Source organism: Callorhinus ursinus, unplaced genomic scaffold, assembly GCF_003265705.2.
Source record: "Callorhinus ursinus isolate GAN/ISIS: 27379988/994484 unplaced genomic scaffold, GSC_fseal_2.0 scaffold8, whole genome shotgun sequence".
NCBI classification, from domain to species: Eukaryota; Metazoa; Chordata; class Mammalia; order Carnivora; family Otariidae; genus Callorhinus; species Callorhinus ursinus.
Genome location: NW_027397070.1, coordinates 45,234,540 through 45,255,570, shown reverse-complemented (window position 1 = coordinate 45,255,570; position 21,031 = coordinate 45,234,540). Strand labels below are relative to the sequence as shown.

Genomic DNA, 21,031 nt, shown 5'->3' with positions numbered 1-21,031 from the left:
GATACATGACTGACACATGCAGAAGGACTAATGAGAGAAACCACAAAGGTAGACTGAACAAGCCTTGAATGCCATGCTAATATGGGCTTCATACTCTAAGAAATCGAAAATCATTAAGGATGCATGAGCAGAGAGTTGATATAATTACACTTCTGTTTTAGAAATACAGTCAGTCTATAATAGCCAAATGAGAGAAAACAAAATAGATAATCAGTTAAAATATTATTGAAAGTACAAGAAAAGATACAAATTAAAAAAAGCTAATTATAGAACACTTAGAACACAATCCTGTATTTATGAAAGAAAAACAAATTCATATATTCTGACTAAAAACTGTATTTATCCATACAGAGAAAAATCTCTGGAAGAATACTCAACAGAAACGTCTACAGTGGTTCCTAATGGTGATGAGATTACAGGTGGTACTTAATTTTTTCTTTATAGTTTGCTTTGAGTTTTTTTTTACAAAGAATATACAATGTTTTTGTAAAGGAGGGAGGTGTAATACCAAGAAAGCCACTTCTATTTTTAATGATAATGAAAACCTGAAAGGAACAAAAAGGATTTTTTGTTTTTGTAGAAACAAGAAAATAACAATAAACCTACTTTAAATCCATTCAAACCTGAGGTTCCAAAAGGAAATAGGAAATATACCTAGGTTTTAGGTACTTTTTGTTTTGTTGAAAAGGAGTAATGACACATACATTATAACACAACATATAAAAATTTCCTTTATTTTAACTTCACTTAATATGGCCACCAACCTGAGGAGAGTAATAAGACTTATTTTCACTTATTTTAGAACCTGTGTACTTTTTTTTTTTAAGTAGGCTCCATGCCCAGCACTGAGCCCAACATGGGGCTTGAACTCACGACCCTGAGCTCAAGACGTGCGCTGAGATCAAGAGTCAGACGCTCAAGTGACTGAGCCACCCAGGCGCCCCAGAACTTGTGTACTTCAGGGCAACTAATTAAAATTAATGTGTAGGTTGAAATATATTTTGTTGTACTTACTTACAAAGCTGCCTGAATGAATTAGCTCTGTTTGGAATAGTCTGTACCAGTGTTTTCTCTGGCAAATTAACCTTGTCCAGACTCCCTCACTACCTTCATCCCAACCTGGAATAAGCAAACCAACAGTCATCCACCCACTAGGGGTAGATAAAAGATTTAAAATAACTATAAACTATAAAAATACCCTCCTGCCTTTTAGCCACAAGGACATATTATGATGAGGATGATCTTGTGAAATCCCATAGCAGATTCACTTATAAGAAGTATTTACACTGAAAGAGCACAGTTGGCCTAGAAAAGATAATGCTATAGAAACATACCCCATTAGGGGCGCCCGGGGGACTCAGTTGGTTAAGCTTCTGCCTTCGGCTCAGGTCATGATCCCAGGGTCCTGGGATCGAGCCCTACATCGGGCTCCCTACTCCGCGGGAAGACTGCTTCTCCCTCTCCCTCTCCCCCTGCTTGTGTTCCCTCTCTCGCTGTGTCTCTCTGTCAAATAAATAAAATCTTAAAAAAAAAAAAGAAAAAAAGAAACATACCCCATTAGAAGCTTTCTTCTTTGCTTTCCATTCATCTAGTTGTGCCTTTGTCTTTGCATCAACTTTAACAAGGAGCTTCTTTTCTCCAATCTGCAGGTCATGCAATAACCTGAGTGCACGGAGGGTAGACTCAGGTTCCTTATATTCACAGAAGCCAAAGGCTAGAAATGGATGTAAAGAATTAGTGAAATATCAATACAGCTATGAAAACAAAATATTTATGGAAAATTAAAATCATCAGGGACCAAATGTTCTAATACCAGGATTACTCATGTTGTCATTTCTCCCTTTCCTTCAATTACCCTTGATGATTTTACTTTTAGCACCCTCAAACCACCAAAAGAAAAAAGAAAACAAAAACAGGGGAAAGAAAAGAAAAACTCTAATCAGGCAAACTGCTACTTATTAGAAGTGCTGATAAAATATTGAGCAGAACCACAAATTTCATAATTGAAGTCTTTTAATTATTTCCTGAATTCATTCTATCCAAACTTCCTCAGAGCTACCTACAAATAAGTGACAACAGGCTCTTTAAACCGATCACAAGGACTTTCCTTTTTTTAAATATATTTCTCCTGTTTTTGTTTTTTTCAAAGATTTATTATCCCACTAAAAAAAAAAAAAAAAAAAAAAACAGAGTTCCTTAAAGAAATGGCTGATCCTAAGTATGGGACAGAAAAACTTCTGGATGAGTTTATAAGATTCCAAATCCCAGATAACATTCCAGACAATAAGGCAGCTATCAAAGGCAGTTAGGCTAGTGTCAAAAACACTGGAAACCCAATTTGCAGAGAAAATATAAGACAATTTAAGCTTCACTAGCAATAGTGACAATTAATTCTTATTAAATATAACAACTGAACATATTTCAATCCTTAAGTTCAAAATGGTTCTTAAAAAAAGTCACTCCTGGGGCACCTGGGTGGCACAGTCAATTGAGCATCCAACTCTTTTGATCTCTGCTCAGTCTTGATCTCAGGGTCATGAGTTCAAGCCCTGCACTGGGCTCCACGCTGGGCATGGAGCCTACTTTAAAAAAAAAAAAAAAAGTCACTGCTAAATGATGCTGAGGACATCAACTCATTCTTTTGAAAAATGAAAGAACCACAGCATTTACACTGTTTTCCTTATACAATTCTAACAGAGGATTTGTTCTTCAATGAAGGAATGACAGAATTCTTCAAAATAAGACTACCACATTTTGCAACCCTCCAATGAATGAACCAATCCAGGAATAGACAATCAACAGCTGCTACCACAAAAATTTTAAAAATTAAAAAAACAAAACAGTGTCTCATGATGAAGAACAATACCTTTAAAAAAAATTTTTTTATAAGATTTTATTTATTTATTTGACAGAGAGACACAGTGAAAGAGGGAACACAAGCAGGGGGAGTGGGAGAGGAAGGAGCAGGCTTCCCGACAAGCAGGGAGCCCGACGCAGGGCTCGATCCCAGGACCTCGGGATCATGACCCGAGCCCAAGGTAGATGCTTAACAACTGAGCCACCCAGGTGCCCTACCTTTAAAAAAATTCTTACAAATAAAAAACAAAAATAACACATGTGAACTCAAATCTGATTGTCTCAAGATACAACCAGTTTACATAAAATACAGAGACAGAGAAGCACTGGCACATTATTCTACTGGAGCTGCAATCAGCAAATCTACACTCAAGAAATGCTACTGAGCAACTGAACCAGGTTCTTCCACAAATAATTCCAAGGGAAAAGAGATAGAAGAACTTAAATTATTAAAAGAGACTTAAAAATATGCCAACCAATAGCAATGTGTGGACTATATATATGGATCCTGTATCAACTATTAACAGAGTTGACATTTGTAACAATTGGACATCAGAAAATTGACTTATGATACTATGAAAAAGTTAATTTTTGAAGGTCTTATAACATTTCCAGTATGTTTTTTAAAAAGCTCTTATCTCTTAGAGATACATGCTAAAATATGTATAGACAAAATGATGGATGCTTGGGATTGCTTAAAAAAAAAGTGAGGAAATGGACAGAGTACAGGTTAAGCACAATTGGCCATGAGATGATAAATGTTAAAGCTAGGTGATGAGTATGCAGAAGTTCATATTATTTTATTTTTACATATGCATGAATTTTCCCATAATACTGTTTAAAGAATGCATATCAAACAGGTGCTTTGGGCACCTGGGTGGTTCAGATGGTTAAGCGTCTGCCTTCGGCTCAGGTCATTATCCCAGGGTCCTGGGATCGAGGCCCGGATCGGGCTCCCTGCTCAGTGGGGAGCCTGCTTCTCCCTCTGCCTCTCTCGCTCTCTTACGAATAAATAAATAAAATCTTAAAAAAACAGGTGCTTTTACCACCAAGAATGAAAAGAACAGTTTGCTTCTAAGACTAACAGGTCATCTCACCATCTGTTCTGCTTTCTTCCTAAGTCCTAATTGTTGAATGTTGATCATATACTTCTGCTCTGAGAAAAAAAGGACTTTTCAAAATAACATTGTAAAAAAACAGACTGAGTAATTTTTCCTCTCCTACCTCTTTCCTGTTAATACTTTTCCACTTTCCAAACTCAACTCAGCTGAATCTTCCCAAATGCCTTTAATCCTATTCCAATCAGAAGGAAGACAAAGAGTGCTGACAGAATACTCCCATGGTTAAGGGCAATGAGAGCAAAACATCCAACAAGTGACTTAAGCACACAGGTTAAAATGATCTCAGTAAGAAAAAATTTCCTACCTTGAAGTTTTCCAGATGCACCTTGTACTCTCTTCCAGCTTAAAACCAAACCACATTTCTTAAAAAGAAAATATAAAAAATGATCATTACCATTTAAGAAAATCACCTAATCAGTACTAAAAATAAGAGCACAATTGATATTTCTACCAGGAGAAAGATAAAAGCAAAAAGAAAAAAAAAAAAATCATACCAGCTATTAAAGTTCTTAAAATTCTCTCAATTCCCACATACCTATTATATGAGAGAAATCTATAATACAAATTCTTACTTGCAGAAAATTGACTGCCTTTTAGATTTTATTTGGGGGGTGGGGAGATAGTGCAGAAGAGTGGGGAGAAGGGCAAAGGGGGAGGGAGAGGGAGAGAATCCCAAGCAGACTCCATGCTGAGCATAGAGTCCAACTCAGGGCTCGAACTCACAACCCTGAGATTACAACCTGAGCCAAAACCAAGAGTCAGACACTTAACCAACTGAGCCACCGAGGCACCCCTTAACTATCTTTTTTTTTTTTTATTAAAGATTTTATTTATTTGAGAGAGAGAGAATGAGAGATAGCACGAGAGGGAAGAGGGTCAGAGGGAGAAGCAGACTCCCCGCCGAGCAGGGAGCCCGATGTGGGACTCGATCCCGGGACTCCAGGATCATGACCTGAGCCGAAGGCAGTCGCTTAACCAACTGAGCCACCCAGGCGCCCACCCCTTAACTATCTTTTAGTAAATTAGAAATTTTACAGCATTGGGGCACCTGGGTGGCTCAGTCTGTTAAGTGTCTGCCTTTGGGGCGCCTGGGTGGCTCAGTTGGTTGGGCGACTGCCTTCAGCTCAGGTCATGATCCTGGAGTCCTGGGATCGAGTCCCACGTCGGGCTCCCTGCTCAGCGGGGAGTCTGCTTCTCTCTCTGACCCTCTTCCCTCTCATGTTCTCTGTCTCTCATTCTCTCTCTCTCAAATAAATAAAATCTTTAAAAAAAAAAAAGTGTCTGCCTTTGGCTCAGGTCATGATCCCGGGGTCCTGGGATCAAGCCCCACATCGGGCTCCCGGCTGGGTGGAGAGCCTGCTTCTCCCTCTCCCACTGCTGCTCTGCCCACTTGTGCGCTCTCTCTCTGTGTCAAATAAATGAACAAAATCTTAAAAAAAAAAAACTTTTACAGCATTATTTATCCTACCGGAAAGTATACATAAAAAAACAAAATTACCAATATTATAATTTTTAAAATAAACTACAGTAAATTCAAGTAAAAACTCTGAATCCATAGAGATCATGTTTTAAAACACACATCTATATTATAAAGAACATTTTTTAAAAGATTTTTTAAAAGTAATCTCTATACCCAATGTGGGGCTCGAACTCACTATCTGAGATCAAGAGTCGCATGCTCTACTAACTGAGCCAGCCAGGCGCCCCTACACTGTAAAGGACTTTTAATAACATGGAAAAATGCTTGATATGGAATGCAAAAATAACATGGGACATGAAATTGCAGATAACACAGTAAGACTTTATGTAAAGAAAAAAATTTCCGTAAATCAGAAATATTTAACAGGGCAGGTTGTCTGAAGAGTAAAACATTACATTTTGTTCATGTTCAAATTTTTTTTACATTTTTTTTTTTTTTATAAAAATTTACTTATTTGAAGAGAGCGTGTGCAAGCAGGCAGAGGGGCAGAGGGAGAGAATCTCAAATGGACTCTGTTGAGCAGGGAGCCCAACACAGGGCTCAGTTCTAGGACCCTGAGATCATGACCTGAGCTGAAACCAAGAGTTGGACACTCAACCAACTGCACCACCGAGGCGCTCCAAACATTATTTCTAATTAAGTAAAAAGTAGGTTAAAAAAAAGTTATTTGTAGGAAATGGTAACTGAACATTGCCTGTCAAAGCTGAGAGAATGTATGAAATTTTCACATCTCCCTTCAGAGAAACCAACAAAATGATCAAGGAATATAAAAGATAAAAATCCATGAGGTCAAACATTGTATGAGCAAACAGCAAAATTCAACAAAATTTTGAAAAGAAAAAAGGCAAATGGAAGGATGGGAACTCATTCAGTAGATCAAAGAAAGCTGTAATGTCAAGGATCTACAGATGAAGATACTGAAAGAATTAGGCTAACTGACCCTACAAAGCCAAGTCATCTGGACTGGAGGTAAAAAGTACCCACAGTGGAGAATGGGGTTGAAGGATGAGGCTGAATAAAAACAGGTGCTTGCGGGGCTCAGTCTAAAGTTAAGTGTCTGCCCTTGGCTCAGGTCATGATCTCAGGGTCCTAGAATCAAGCCCCACGTCCTTCCTGCTCAGCGGGGAGTCTGCTTCTCCCTCGGCCCCCACCCCTCATGCTATCTTTCTCAAATAAATTAAATCTTAAAAAACAAAAACAATCCAGGTACTTGCCTGACAATATGAATATGGAATAATCAAAGCCTCAGAGTTCTTTTCAAGCCAACTACTTTACTCCCCACCCCTAGAGAAGATAGCCTGCAGTCTTTACAGGCAACTATACTTAATAATCTCCATCCTCTAAAGAAGACGTGGTATATATAGATACAATGGAGTATTATGCAGCCATCAAAAAATGAAATCTTGCCATTTGCAACAACGTGGATGGAACTACAGCGTATTATGCTAAGCGAAGTAAGTCAGAGAAAAGTATCATATGATCTCACTGATACGAGGAATTTGAGAAACAAGAGAGAAGATCATTGGGGAAGGGAGGGAAAAATGGAACAAGACGAAACCAGAGAGGGAGACAAACCATAAGAGACTCTTAATCTCAGGAAACAAACTGAGAGGGGGGTGGGAGGGATGGGGTGGATGGGTGATGGACATTGGGTAGGGTATGTACTATAGTGAGCACTGTGAATTGTGTATGACAGATGAATCACAGACCTGTACCCCTGAAACAATAATTATGTTAATAAAAAATAATAAATAAAAATAATCATATACTCACTAGGCATGAAACTGTAAGTTTTCTAGAGAAACCAACGAGCCCCAAAGAACTCCATATACTAACATTCAAAACCTCTACCTGCTGGCTAGATTACCCTAAAATGATGCTCAACATTTTACAAACCCAGCTTATTTATGCATACAAAAACTTTTTTTTAAATTTTAATAAATCTCTACACCCAAAATGGGGCTTGAACCCACAACCCCGAGATGCACGCTCCACTGACCAAGCCAGCCAGGCACCCCCAAAAAACTTTAATCCCTAACTCTTAAATATGAAGACAATCAAGGATCATTAGACATTTAAGGAATGCCTTAAAGGAAAAATGAAAGGAAGAGATAAATTCAGGAATGAAGCTTAAAACAAAACACTGCTGCACATATAAGTCAAGAACAGGTTTTTTTTTTTAAATATTTTATTTATTTATTTGACAGAGAGAGACATCGAGAGAGGGAACACAAGCAGGGGCAGAGAGAGAGGGAGAAGCAGGTTTCCTGCTGAGCAGGGAGCCCGATGCGGGGCTCGATCCCAGGACCCTGGGATCATGACCTGAGCCGAAGGCAGACGCTTAACGTCTGAGACACCCAGGCGCCCCAAGAACAGGTTTAAAAGAGGTTTTGGGGCACCTGGCTGGCTCAGTCGGTTAAGTGTCTGGCTCTTAATTTCAGCTCAGGTCTTTATCACAGGGTCATGTGTTGGGCTCCAAGCTGGGCATGGAGCCTACTAAGAAAAAAAAAAAGAGAGAGAAAGACATTTCAAATAGGATATAGGATATATATATATATATATATATATATCTCCTCACACACCTGCACACAAATATTCATAGCACCATTATTCATAATACCCAAAAAGTACAAACAACTCAACTGTCCTTCAACTGATGAATGGATAAAAATGTGGTATATCCATTAGATGGAATATTTGGTCATAAAAAGGAATGAAATACTGATATAAGCTACAATATAGAGGAAGCCTGAAAACATATTAAACGAAAAAAGACAAAACATGAAAAGCCATACATATTCTATGATTCTGTTTATGTAACATGCCCAGAATAGGCAAATCTACACAGAAAGTAGGATAGTGGCTGCCATATGCTGGGGAGAGAAGAGAACAGAAAGTGACTTATTGAGCACAGGGTTTCTACTTGGGGTGATGAAAATGTTCTGGAGGGGCGCCTGGGTGGCTCTGTTGTTAAGCGTCTGCCTTCAGTTCAGGTCATGATCCCGGGATCCTGGGATCGAACCCTGCGTCGGGCTCCTTGCTCGGCAGGAAGCCTGCTTCTCCCTCTCCCCCTGCTTATGTTTCCTCTCTCGCTGTGTCTCTCTCTGTCAAATAAATAAATAATCTTTAAAAAAAAAAAAAAGAAAATGTTCTGGAATTAAGACGGGGTGATGTTTGTACAACTTTCTGAATATACTAAAAAAAAAACCCACTGAATTATACATTATAAAAAGGTGAACTTTAAGGTCTATGAATTCTATCACAATAAAGATGGTTTTTAAAAAATGACCTCCCGATGTTCCACTTTAGGAAAAAATTGGCATTATCCTGTGAACTGAAGATAAACATGCCCTAAGACTCAGAAATTCCACTTCTAAAAGCACACATGAAATTTTTTCATGTGACTGAGGAAGACTTATTACCTGTAATACAGCAAAACATATTACCAAGAAATAGAAACAATCCATATGATTGTATCATTAGAAAACTGACAATTCCTGGTACACCTCTACAATGCAATGGTATATAGCGTCGATAAGTAAATAAATTAGAGCTATATATATATTAGGTGAAAAAAGCAAATTACGGAGTACAGAATTAAAACTTGTGAATTACAGATTTTTATGAATACATAAATATGTAATTAAAGTAAAAAATAGGAGCGCCGGGGTATAAGTGTCTGCCTTCAGCTCAGGTCATGATCCCAGGGTCCTGAGATCGAGTCCTGCATCTGGCTCCCTGCTCAGTGGAGAGCCTGCCACTCCCTCTCCCTCTGCTGCTCCCCTGCTTGTGTTCTCTCGCTCTCTCTCAAGTAAATATAAATAAATCTTTAAAAAAATAAAAATAAATAAAGTAAAATAATGCACACAGGAATAATAAACACCAAATTTAGGATAATGGATTTCCCCGGTGATAACCGCCGTGGAAGAAAGAAGTGGGAATTAGGACCAACTATAATGTTTTATTTCTTTGGGAAAAACATCTGAAGCTAGTATCGCAAAATACTGAATGTGACAAAGCTAGGTTTTGTGTTTTAACACAAGGATCATACAACTTATAGAACAGAAATGGCAATAAAATCAAGAAGGAAAAGATTTTAAAATAACTTCTCTAAAAAATAGTGGAGATTATGGAGGGAGGGAGTACAGGCACTGTTGTTTTTCACTATAAAATCATTAGGTATTATTTCACTTAATGCTCATTTATCACCAGGATAACAATTGTTAAACTAAGACAAAAAGGAAAACGAATGACTTCACAAACTCGAAAGAACTTATTGTTTATCCTCAGAGTAAAAACCTTAAAAGCAATTAATCACCACTAAATGCTAAAATCATTGTTTTAAAAGGCTGTCGGGGGTGGGGGTGGTACGGAGGGTGGGGGGTGGGAGGGGAATGACACAACTCAAATGGTCTCAAAACATTTACCCAGAAATTACTTATTAATGACAAAGAGAAACAAGGTATCCTTAAAGAGATGTGACCACCTTAACCAAGTTACTAAACTGAACATCACCAAAAACAGGACCAAGAGATACCACGTGCCTCTTGTTATGCTGCACTGAGAACATCATCCATGAACCATTCTTGCAAAAAATGCTTACTCTGAATCTATGAGCAGAGTCAAATTCAAATTGAGACATTCTGCAAAAGACCTGAACTCTTCAAAAAATGTTAATGTCATGAAAGACAAAAACAAGCAAACAAAAAGACAGGAAGGTATTCTGTATTATAGAAGTTGTCTAAAGAGGTATGACAATTCAACACAATGTATAATCCTTGACTGAATCACAGATAAAACAAAAAGCAGCTGTTATGAAGATTACTAACGAAATTACATATGAACTATTAAGTATATTTAGACAATACTGTATCAGGAAAAAAAAAACCAACACTGTAACAGCCTTAAATTTCTTAAGTGTGATGATGGTTTTATGATCATATAGGAAAATGCCCTTGGTCTTAGGAGAAACAAGTAGTATTTAGAGATGAAATGTCATGTCACAACTTACTCTCCAATTATTGAGAAAAAAAGTGTGCTGTGTATGTAGAAAGTAAATGTAGCAAAATGTGTTACGAGGATGTTCATTTTACTATTCATCCAACTTTTCTGCAGAATAGAAATTTTTCAAAATAAAAAGGAGAAAATAATTAGAATCCTCTTTCTGCTTTTTCATAAATTTGAAATCTGTAACAATAAAATTTAAAAATAAGAAACAGTTTAACTTACAGCAAGCAGCTGTCTTATAAGCATGTCTGAGGCTTTCTCAGAAATGTTGCCAACAAAAACTGTAGTAGTGGGACCACAATTTTCATCATTTTCTTTAGCCTTTAAGCCTGGGTGATCCTTTCTTGCTCCCAAATGCTTTCCAACCATGGACACAGTTGGTACTAAAACCTAGAGTGAGGAAAAGCAATAAAATTGGAAATGGCAGTTAAATTTCCTATCATGTTTAAAGTAACATTAGTCTAAAAACAATTTTAAAGTACTAACTATATGGCACATTATTAAAGGTTCTACATACTTAATCTAAAGCTTCTATCATTTTTCATTAATGCAAATTTATTCATGACAAGTTCAACTATTAAGTACCTTTTTTCTTTTAAACAAGATTTGAGAGAGGACACACATACAAGAGAGGGGACAGGCAGATGGAAAGGGAGAGAGAATCTCAAGCAGACTCCCTCTGGAGCCCCGATGTGGGGCTAATGACCCCTGAGATCTAAGGACCCTGAGGATCATGACCTGAGCTGAAATCAAGTCAGACATTTAACCGACTGAGCTACCCAGGCGCCCCAGATTACCTTTCTTTTGAAAACAACTTGGAAAAAGCAAATAAAAATAACTTGGATGAAAATATTTTTATATTTAAGACATAATTCTTAAATGTCTAAGACATCATGAATCATTTAAAATTGTCAAATAGATCCAGGAGCTTCTTCACAACTCTACTCTGTACGAATATAAAAGCAAATTTTGGGACGCCTGGCTGGCTCAGTTAGGTATCTGACTCTTGATTTCAGCTCAGGTCGTGACCTCAGGGTCCTGGGACAGAGCCCCACATCAGGCTCCACGCTCAGGGGAAGTCTGCTTCTCCCCGCCCCCATCTCCTTCTGTCCCTCCCCCACTTGTGCTAGCTCTAAAATAACCCCCCAAATTTTTTTAAATAAGAGCAAATTACAATTATCCCCATTAATCCTCTGACAGAGTATTACTAATACTCTCAGAGCACTCTCCAACACTTAAATTTTACCTTTATCAGTTAGTTATATTTTTTATTTTCCCTTTATAACATTCAAATTTCCAAAGGAACAATCCTACTGATTTTTGTATCTGGAATTGAATTTCGTGAAACATCCACAGCAGGCACCAAATAAATAATGGTGAACTGAGGAAGCTGCTCCAAACCCCAACTCCCACCTTTTCCTAGGCTGAAATACAAGAGAGTAAGAGTACCTGTCATGGGGAGGTTTTTAAGATAGCCAAACAATGGGTATCCAATGCAAGAAAAATTGTACTCCCCCCTTGATCTGCAGAACCGTATCATCTTAGTGGTCTGCCTCACAGCAGATTCCTGTTTGCCCACAGAGTTACCATCTCCTTTTTAATACGAATAATACTCCCCTCCCTCCCTTTTCAAAATCCACATGTAGAAAAATACTTGAAAGTAATGAAATCTACCCTTCCTCATAGTGGAATTCCAGATGAAGTCTGATACTCTACCACTTAACTCAAAGAAAAATTCTGGTTAAACAACAGTCAAGACGGTTATTATTTATTCATGTGTTACAGCATATTAGCATTCTGAACTAATATGCTTAGAATGTACAAAAGCTTTGATGAATGTGAAGAATTAAGGCGTAAAGAAGACTGAATAATAAAACACTTTAGCAGAGTAAAGGCTTCAAGAAAACTTTACAAAGCTTTTTAAAGGTATCATACCAGAGGACAGAGAAAAAATAGTTTGGAAGGGGCTAAAAATTAGATGAAAGGATGGAAATATATTCAACACAAATTTCACTTCAAAATTTAAAATTTCTACTAGAATCATTTCTACAGTCTTTTTTTTTTTTCCCTTTTATGAGAGAGATTAAACGTGTCTGATCATTCTATCTCCCAGGACCAAGACAAGAATAGGGAATGATAAAAGAGCCAATGTCCTAAATCTAAAGTAACAAGTATATGAACAGCCTAGAGAATATAGGTAAATAGGGAGCCTATTTTAAAGGCAACTGCATAATATGCATAGCTGAGTGAAAATGATACTCAAATAAGTAGTATGATATACATGGGTGCTCTCACTCCCTATTATTCTTTTAAATACTTAAAATAACAAGTTTATCAAGGTTTTTTTAGCTTTAGAAGCAGCAACACTACTCTTATCTCCTAATTCCTCCTTAAAATCATACTTACAGTTGGAGCAGGAGCCATAATGCTCATTGGTACAGGAATCATTGGGGTCCCTAAGAAAAAAGCATATTAAAATCTTATGAATACCAGTATATATGACTATATTCTGTATCAATTCCATGGCACACAAATAGGTATCCTCACTCACAGTTAATTTAAATTGAAATATATGACTGATGGAATTGAGATATTGATGAATGCCTTATTTTCAAAAGCAATGTGGTACAGGCTGGTCTATATAAACTTACACAACGACAAAAAACTATTCTAAATGGGAAGACTAGGGCGCCTGGGTGGCTCAGTCGTTAAGCATCTACCTTCAGCTAGGTCGTGATCCCAGGGTCCTGGGATCGAGACCCACATTGGGCTCCCTGCTCCGCGGAAAGCCTGCTTCTCCCTCTCCCACTCCTGCTTGCTTGTGTTCCCTCTCTCACTGTGTCTCTGTCAAATAAATAAAATCTTAAAAAAATAAAATAAATAAAATAAGTGCCTGGGTGGCTCAGTTTGTTAAGCGACTGCCTTCGGCTCAGGTCATGATCCTGGAGTTCCGGGATCGAGTCCCACATTGGGGTCTCCCTGCTCAGCAGGGAGTCTGCTTCTCCCTCTGACCCTCCCCCCTCTCATGTGTTCTCTCTCTCTCTCTCATTCTCGTTCTCTCAAATAAATAAAATCTTAAAAAAACTAAAATAAAATAAAAGCAAAGACTACCATTACAACATGCTTTTGTCTCAGGAGTTTAAAAATCTGGACAGTTACTGATTCATGTTCACCTGATTCAGTACATCCTGAAAGCCATTATCTTACGCAAATACAGATTCACTTACGGCTAAACATGGTATTAATGAATCCTTTAAAAGTTAAAGAAAAAAAGGTATCAAATGAGAAATTAACCTAGAAACCCAGAAAGAATCTTGTTATTGCTGGTTAATAAAAAGAAAAACCATGCAAAAAATATGACCAGTAATCTCAGTTAGTGTCAAAGAAAATCTCTAATAAGACAATCATCTGCTGGGCGCCTGGGTGGCTCAGATGGTTAGGCGTCTGCCTTCGGCTCAGGTCATGGTCCCGGGGTCCTGGGATCGAGTCCCGCATCGGGCTCCCTGCTGGGCGGGGAGCCTGCTTCTCCCTCTGCCTCTGCCTCTCTCTCTCTCTCTCTGACCCCTCTGCCTCTGCCTCTCTCTCTCTCTCTCTGACTTTCATGAATAAATAAATAAAACATTTAAAAAAAAAATAAAAAAAAAAAAAGACAATCATCTGCTGGCTGCACTGGGCTATTACTGACATCTTAGTGATACCTACATTTTTGTTTTCAACTACACTGTTTATCAACCAGTGACTACTGTATTGAGTGTTCTTGTGTATATAACTAATGAAAAAAATCTTACCATCTGAGCACTAAGAAAAAGAATGCAATGAGGACAAAAATCAGTGAAAGATTTGTCTACTTTTCTAATATAAATTTTTAAATGCTTCTAAATACATCTCAAAAAGTTCTGAAATTTCTCTTCAGTTCAAATTTAACATCAACTTAAGAGAATTCTCCAACTAAGACTGGTAATAAATTCTTAAACATTTAACACTATCCATTTATTTTCCAATATAACTTATTTAAATTAATTTTTAAATGAGAAAAACCAAGATTCCTGTCAATATAGTTAACAGAATACTGTATGAAGTAGAAAAAAACATAGAGGTGCCTGGCTGGCTCAGTCGGAGAAGCAAGCGACTCTGGATCTCAGGGTCATGAGTTCGAGCCCCACATCAGGTGTAGAGATTACTTAAATACGTATGTACATAAACTTTTATGAAAAGAAAAGAGAAAGACAGACTTCAAAATCAAACCCGGCTTCAACTCTTCGTTCTATCATGTCTATGCAACCTTGGGCAAGCTCTTTAAGCCGCAGTTTCCTCAATTCTGCTGAGGTAATTTCTTTGGAGCACCTGTGAGACTAAGACCACTTATGTATTGCATTTAAATACAGTTGGTGCTCAAAACTGCAATTCATCAATCTGTATATCTAAATTTTTCATTTTTAACTTTGCAAAACAAAAAGTCCTCCTCCCTTTATCATAAACTGTAATCTATATGGCACCTTTTCCATAGGTAAAATTTCTATTGAAGAAAAATTCAGGGGCGCCTGAGTGGCTCAGGGGGTTAAGCGTCTGCCCTCGGCTCCGGTCATGATCCCAGAGTCCGGGGATCGAGTCCCACATCGGGCTCTCTGCTCTACAGGGAGCCTGTTTCTCCCTCTGCCTCTGCCTCTCCCTCCGCTGGTACACGCATGCGTGCTCTCTCTAATAAATAAAATCTTTTAAAAAATAAAATAAAAATAAAGAAAAATTGAGAAAAAGACAGTGGGAAATTTTTTTTTTTTTTAAGCAAGCTCTACACCCAACATGGAGCTTGAACTTAAAACCCTGAGATGAAGAGTTGCATGTCTACAGAATGAGCCAGCCAGGTACCCCACTGCTTTTTCCTTTTTAACAGTTACTAAAAGCTTTTTGTTTTTGTTTTTTTTTAAGATTGTATTTATTTGTCAGGGAGAGAAAGCACAAGCAAGGGGAGAAGCAGGCAGAAGGAGAAACAGGCTCCCTGCTGAGCAAGGAACCTCACGTGGGAGTCCTGACCTGAGCCAAAAGCAGATGCTTAACCGACTGAACCACCCAGGCGTCCCAACAATTCTACAGGTTTTACAGTTATGTTTCCTACCTCAACTTACTAAAAGCATACAATACAGAACTCACAATGGAAAATGTATTTCTACTCATTACGAAGATCTACACATGCTAAAATGAAAAGAAGCAAAGAACACAAGCATTGAACAGTGTAGTACTAGTTGAGTTTTTAAAAAAAACAGAACTGGGGAAAGGGTAAACATAAGCAAACACACCAGGATATGCAGAGTATGTGCCTGGAGAATTACACACCAGAAACTGTTAAGATAGGCTATGTTTGGGGGAAGGAAATTCTCAGGAACCGTAGGGGGAGAAAACTTAGTTTTTCTATATGCATGTATTACTTTTTAGGGAAAATTTATGGTTATTTTTCAAATTGATTTTCTAATTTAACATAGAATGTAACCATCACACTTAGAGTTCAATTAATTGCACTAACAGGCAAGACAAGAAAATTATACATGAATATGGATATTATGGTCTTGAATTACTACCCTAGTTTAGCATATTATTTCATTATTTACCTTTTAAAGTAGTGATGCTACACACAGAATGCAGAATGAGCTGCAATTAAAGTTTGATTTATCATCTAAATATATTTCCCTAAACAGAAGTGATACTGTATGCTGTTGTAAATAGAACCAGAATTAACAGGTTACCACTCTGAATAAATGCCAACATCAGTATGGCAATGACCAAACAGTCAAGAAGAAAAACTGACAGTCTGCTTTCGGGGTCTACTGACCCATTTTAAAAAATTATGCAGAGAATAGTCTTAAGAGAAACAGGTTTCATTTACTTCTACTTCTATTTAATAATTCGGTATAATGTTTATAGAAAATGTTAAATTTAGTGTTTGCTTTTTAAAAATTCAAAGGAGGGGCGCTGGGTGGCTCAGTTGGTTAAGCGACTGCCTTCGGCTCAGGTCATGGTCCCAGAGTCCCGGGATCGAGTCCCACATCGGGCTCCTTGCTCAGGGAGGAGCCTGCTTCTCCCTCTGACCCTCCCCCGTCTCATGTACTCTCTCTCTCTCTCCTTCTCGCTCTCTCAAATAAATAAATAAATCTTTAAAAAAAAAAAAAAGAAAATGTTAAATTTAGTGTTTGCTTTTTAAAAATTCAAAGGAGGGGCGCTGGGTGGCTCAGATGGTTGGGCGTCTGCCTTCGGCTCAGGTCATGATTCCAGGGTCCTGGGATCAAGTCCCGTATCGGGCTCCCTGCCCTGCGGGGAGCCTGCTTCTCCCTCTGCCTCTGCCTCTCTCTCTCTCTCTGACTCTCATGAATAAAAAACATAAAACATTAAAAAATAAAATAAAAATGCAAAGGAGGGCGCCTGGGTGGCTCAGTCGTTAAGCATCTGCCTTCAGCTGAGGTCATGATCCCAGGGTCCTGGGATCGAGCCCCACATTGGGCTCCCTGCTACGCAGGAAGCCTGCTTCTCCCTCTCCCACTCCCCCTGCTTGTGTTCCCTCTCTCACTCTGTGTCTCTGTCAAATAAATAAATAAAATCTTAAAAGAATAAAAATAAAAATTCAAAAGAATTTAAAATCTTTTCTATAAAATCAATCTCTTTAGAAGGAAATTAAGGCACTGATTTTCACTGTCAGCTTTCCTGATTCTGAATAAGTGATTAAGCTTCATTCCCAATCCCTTAAATTTCTTCACAAAGAAATAAAAAGCAAACTATTCTTTCCTTTAAAACTAAACATAAGGGTTTTGTTTAAAAAAAGAGTATCATGGTTACTAGAAAGGGCTAATAGATCTTCTTATGAGACTAGGGCGCCTAGGTGGCTCAGCTGGTTAAGCGACTGCCTTCAGCTCAGGTCATAATCCTGGAGTCCCTGGATCTAGCCCCGCATCAGGCTCCCTGCTCAGCAGGGCGTCTGCTTCTCCCTCTGACCCTCCCCCCTCTCATGTGCTCTCATTCTCTCTCAAATAAATAATAAAAAAAAAAAAATCTTATGAAACTAGAAATTTATGAACAAAATCAGGATATATGAACCCCCCCCAAAATTGTTGCCCAAATGAAAATGGCTCAGGACACTGTTGTTCTTATGTTATTAATCTGTTAGATGGTTGACAAATAACTTTATTCAGTTTTCTGTTAACATTATTCTCTCAATCACCATATTCAGCAGAAATTCATTTGTATAGTACATTACAGAACAGCTAAATTACAGACTAAAATTCAGTAACTGTTCCATGAAATAATAAACTGGTTTTAATTAAATTTTTTTAATTTAATTTAAATACGCATTTCAAACTATACCCCTGGCAGCAAGTGGTAACAAATACACATCCATTATTACCAAGAAGGACAGCTTAAAACAAGTTGCTACAAGCATAAATGTCTTAAAAATTTGTACAAATACTGCATTCTATTCCACGATATATATGCGTAAGTACTTGTTCTAACTTTTAAAACTATGATTTACCCCCAAATTCCTGAAGTATTAAATAATATTCCAGAAACATTGCCATGTTTATCTTGTGGCTTTTCACACCTACTCCAACACTGCTATATACTTGACCTAGGAATAGGGAGGCCCCCAAAGCTGAGCCTCTAGAATATATGTTATGAATTAACAACCCATCTTATGAACCAACTTCAAGGTACTGCTGACTTAAGAGTCAAGCTCTTTAGAAAAACACTGTAATTTCAAATAGATCATCCAAGTCTCTGATGTAAAGCTTTCCTCAAACAAAATATTTCTGGATGATTTACAAGAGCATTCACTGATCTCAGCCTGAATTACAGATTCTAAATGGGGAAAAAAAACTTTTAATATGCAAATTAAGGAGAGTTCTTAGATATGGTCTTTTGGAAGGGAAACCGATTTTGTATAAAATGTTTTCAGTCCCACTAAAATATAAAAATATCTGAACTACCACCCATAAACCAAAGGAAAACTCTTGCTCTCCCAGGCCAAGCAATGTTAATTAAGATAATGGTTCTCAAACATGGGTTCTCTAAGCTATGCTTAAATACTTAGGAATCCCCTGTTAAAAATTGTTAAACTTGTGGGGCGCCTGGATGGCTCAGTCGTTAAGCATCTGCTTTCTGCTCAGGTCATGATCTCAGGGTCCTGGGATCAAGCCCCGCATCGGGCTCCCTGCTCCGCGGGAAGCCTGCTTCTCCTTCTCCCACTCCCCCTGCTTGTGTTCCCTCTCTCACTGTGTCTCTCTCTGTCAAATAAATAAATAAAATCTTAAAAAAAAAAAAAATGTTAAACTTGTTAAAAATAAAGATTCCTGGGCCCCAGTATTTGAGGATCTGAATCTGTGGGTTGGAGTGGAGCTTGAAAAAAAATTTTTTTTAACCTCAGAGTTTTGGAGAGAGGAAGCTTTTATATGGTTATTTGGAAAGCTCTCCAAAATATATTGTCAAGCATAAAAAGGCAAGAGGCAGGGCCCCTGGGTGGCTCAGTTGATGAAGTGTCTGCCTTTGGCTCAGGTCATGAGCCCAGGGTCCTGCAATCTAATCTCACGTTGGGCTCCCTGCTCAGCGGGGAGTCTGCTTCTCCCTCTATCCCTCCCCCCTTCTCATGATTTCTCTCTCACACTCTCTCAAATAAATAAAATCTTAAAAAAAAAAAAAAAGCAAGAGGCAAAACAGTATATGTAAGATGCTACTATAAATCTGCATTAAAAGAAAAAAAACTGGGGCACCTGGGTGGCTCAGTCATTAAGCGTCTGCCTTCAGCTCAGATCATGATCCCAGGGTTCTGGGATCAAGCCCTGCATCAGGCTCCCTGCACCGCGGGAAGCCTGCTTCTCCCTGTCTCACTCCCCCTGCTTGTGTTCCCTCTTTCGCAGTATCTCTGTCAAATAAGTAAATAAAATCTTAAAAAAAAAACAAAAAAAAAAACAGGGCGCCTGGATGGCTCAGTCCTTAAGCTTCTGCCTTCCGCTCAGGTCATGATCCCAGGGTCCTGGGATCGAGCCCCGCATCGGGCTCCCTGCTCTGCAGGAAGCCTGCTTCTCCCTCTCCCACTCCCCCTGTTTGTGCTTCCTCTCTCAGTGTCTCTCTCTGTCAAATAAATAAAAAAAACTTAAAAAAAAAAAAGAGAGGGGGAAAAAAAACCAGTACATAAAAGAATATATATTTAGGGGCAGCCTGAGTGGCTCAGTAGGTTAAGCATCCGACTCTTGATTTCGGCTCAGGTTATGATCTCAGGATCATAAAATCAAGCCCCTATCAGGTTCCTCACTGGGCGTGGAGCCTATTTGGGATTCTCTATCTCCCTCTGCCCCTCCCGACTCACTTGCTCACATGTATGCACGCTCTCCCTCTCTAAAAAAAAAAAGAATATGTACTTACAGCGGCTTGTAATATGCATTAAAAACTAACTGGAAAGATAAAGAAACTAATGAGCCTGTTTTGTTTCCCTCTTTTGGTAAGGGAATAGTAACAACAGTTATGTGGAAATGTGAGCAAAATTTTTCACTGTATACCTTTTTAACTATTGAATCATACAAATTAGTACGTATTTACTGGAATATGCATTATCTATTTTTTTTAAATAAAGGTGTTTCTTAAAAATCTTCCCAGATGAATTTGATACTCAGCCAGATATGAAAAGGACTGTCATAATAAGATACCACATTTACAGAAGGATGCTAACATCTTTCCTACTAACACACAGTCACATGTATCATTTTCCTAAAAAAAGCTATAATGACAAAAGCACAGGTTAAAAATAACAGCAGTATCCACAAACTTACCTGGAGGTACAGGTGGAGGAAAACCAGGAAACTGTGGGGGTGGGATCCCTGGTGGGAGTGCTGGGATTCCCATGGGAGGGCGATTCAAATGAGGGGGGAAAGACATTCTTACTGCAGCGGTCTAAAGAAAAAAATCATGACAAATCATTTTATTTGAAAACTTTGCAATTTGATATGCCTGGTTTGTTGGCCTTCATTTTTAGAGTATCTGCAAAATTCTAAAGTTTTCTTACCCAAAGGAGTTGGCAAAGACCCTCTTTTCTCTGTCTGTCCATTGAGAATTTTTAAAACTTAGATCTTTTCTAAAATAAGTTCCCAAAATGTACACGATCTAAATTCAGGATAGACTCCTACAATCATATGGGAATACATATAAAGGAAGAAAAAAATTTTGAGGTTCAGTTAATATCCAAAAATTAAATACCAAACATCAATGAATTTTTTTAAACCAAACTCAGAATCCAGGAAGATTATCTAACAGTTTTTTTTCTTTAAATGTTCTGATGCATTCATTTTTTTACACACATCAGCACGCTGAAAACTAAATGTACAAAGTTACACAGTATTTGTTGATTCAATGTTGGCCAGTTCCTCAAGGACAAATGAATGTCTCAGTGAACTATAACCCTGAGAGGGAAGAAACCTCCTGACATCAGGTCACACACTAACCACTCAGATATAAAAAGAACATACAATTTGTGACAATGGGAAAATTTCCTAATTTTTGTTAAACTTAAAAGCAAACCCCTAGGGGCGCCTGGATG

The 21,031-nt window shown here is 38.1% G+C and overlaps 1 protein-coding gene across 2 annotated transcripts in view; it reads right to left on the bottom strand.

The window, feature by feature from the left end:
• Positions 1–21,031, bottom strand: part of RBM25 (RNA binding motif protein 25) — a 54,774-nt gene that overhangs the window by 25,897 nt on the left and 7,846 nt on the right. The window contains exons 2-7 of one of the 2 annotated variants that reach the window (XM_073895481.1): positions 20,501–20,617; positions 20,268–20,388; positions 12,871–12,920; positions 10,687–10,854; positions 4,282–4,339; positions 1,554–1,714 (exon numbers count right to left, since the gene is read on the bottom strand). In XM_073895481.1, the coding sequence (XP_073751582.1) occupies positions 1,554–1,714; positions 4,282–4,339; positions 10,687–10,854; positions 12,871–12,920; positions 20,268–20,388; positions 20,501–20,542 (600 nt within the window). In that variant the 5' untranslated portion in view covers positions 20,543–20,617. The remainder of the gene's footprint in view (positions 1–1,553; positions 1,715–4,281; positions 4,340–10,686; positions 10,855–12,870; positions 12,921–20,267; positions 20,389–20,500; positions 20,618–21,031) is intronic. The other variant, XM_025869720.2, reaches the window with a different exon arrangement.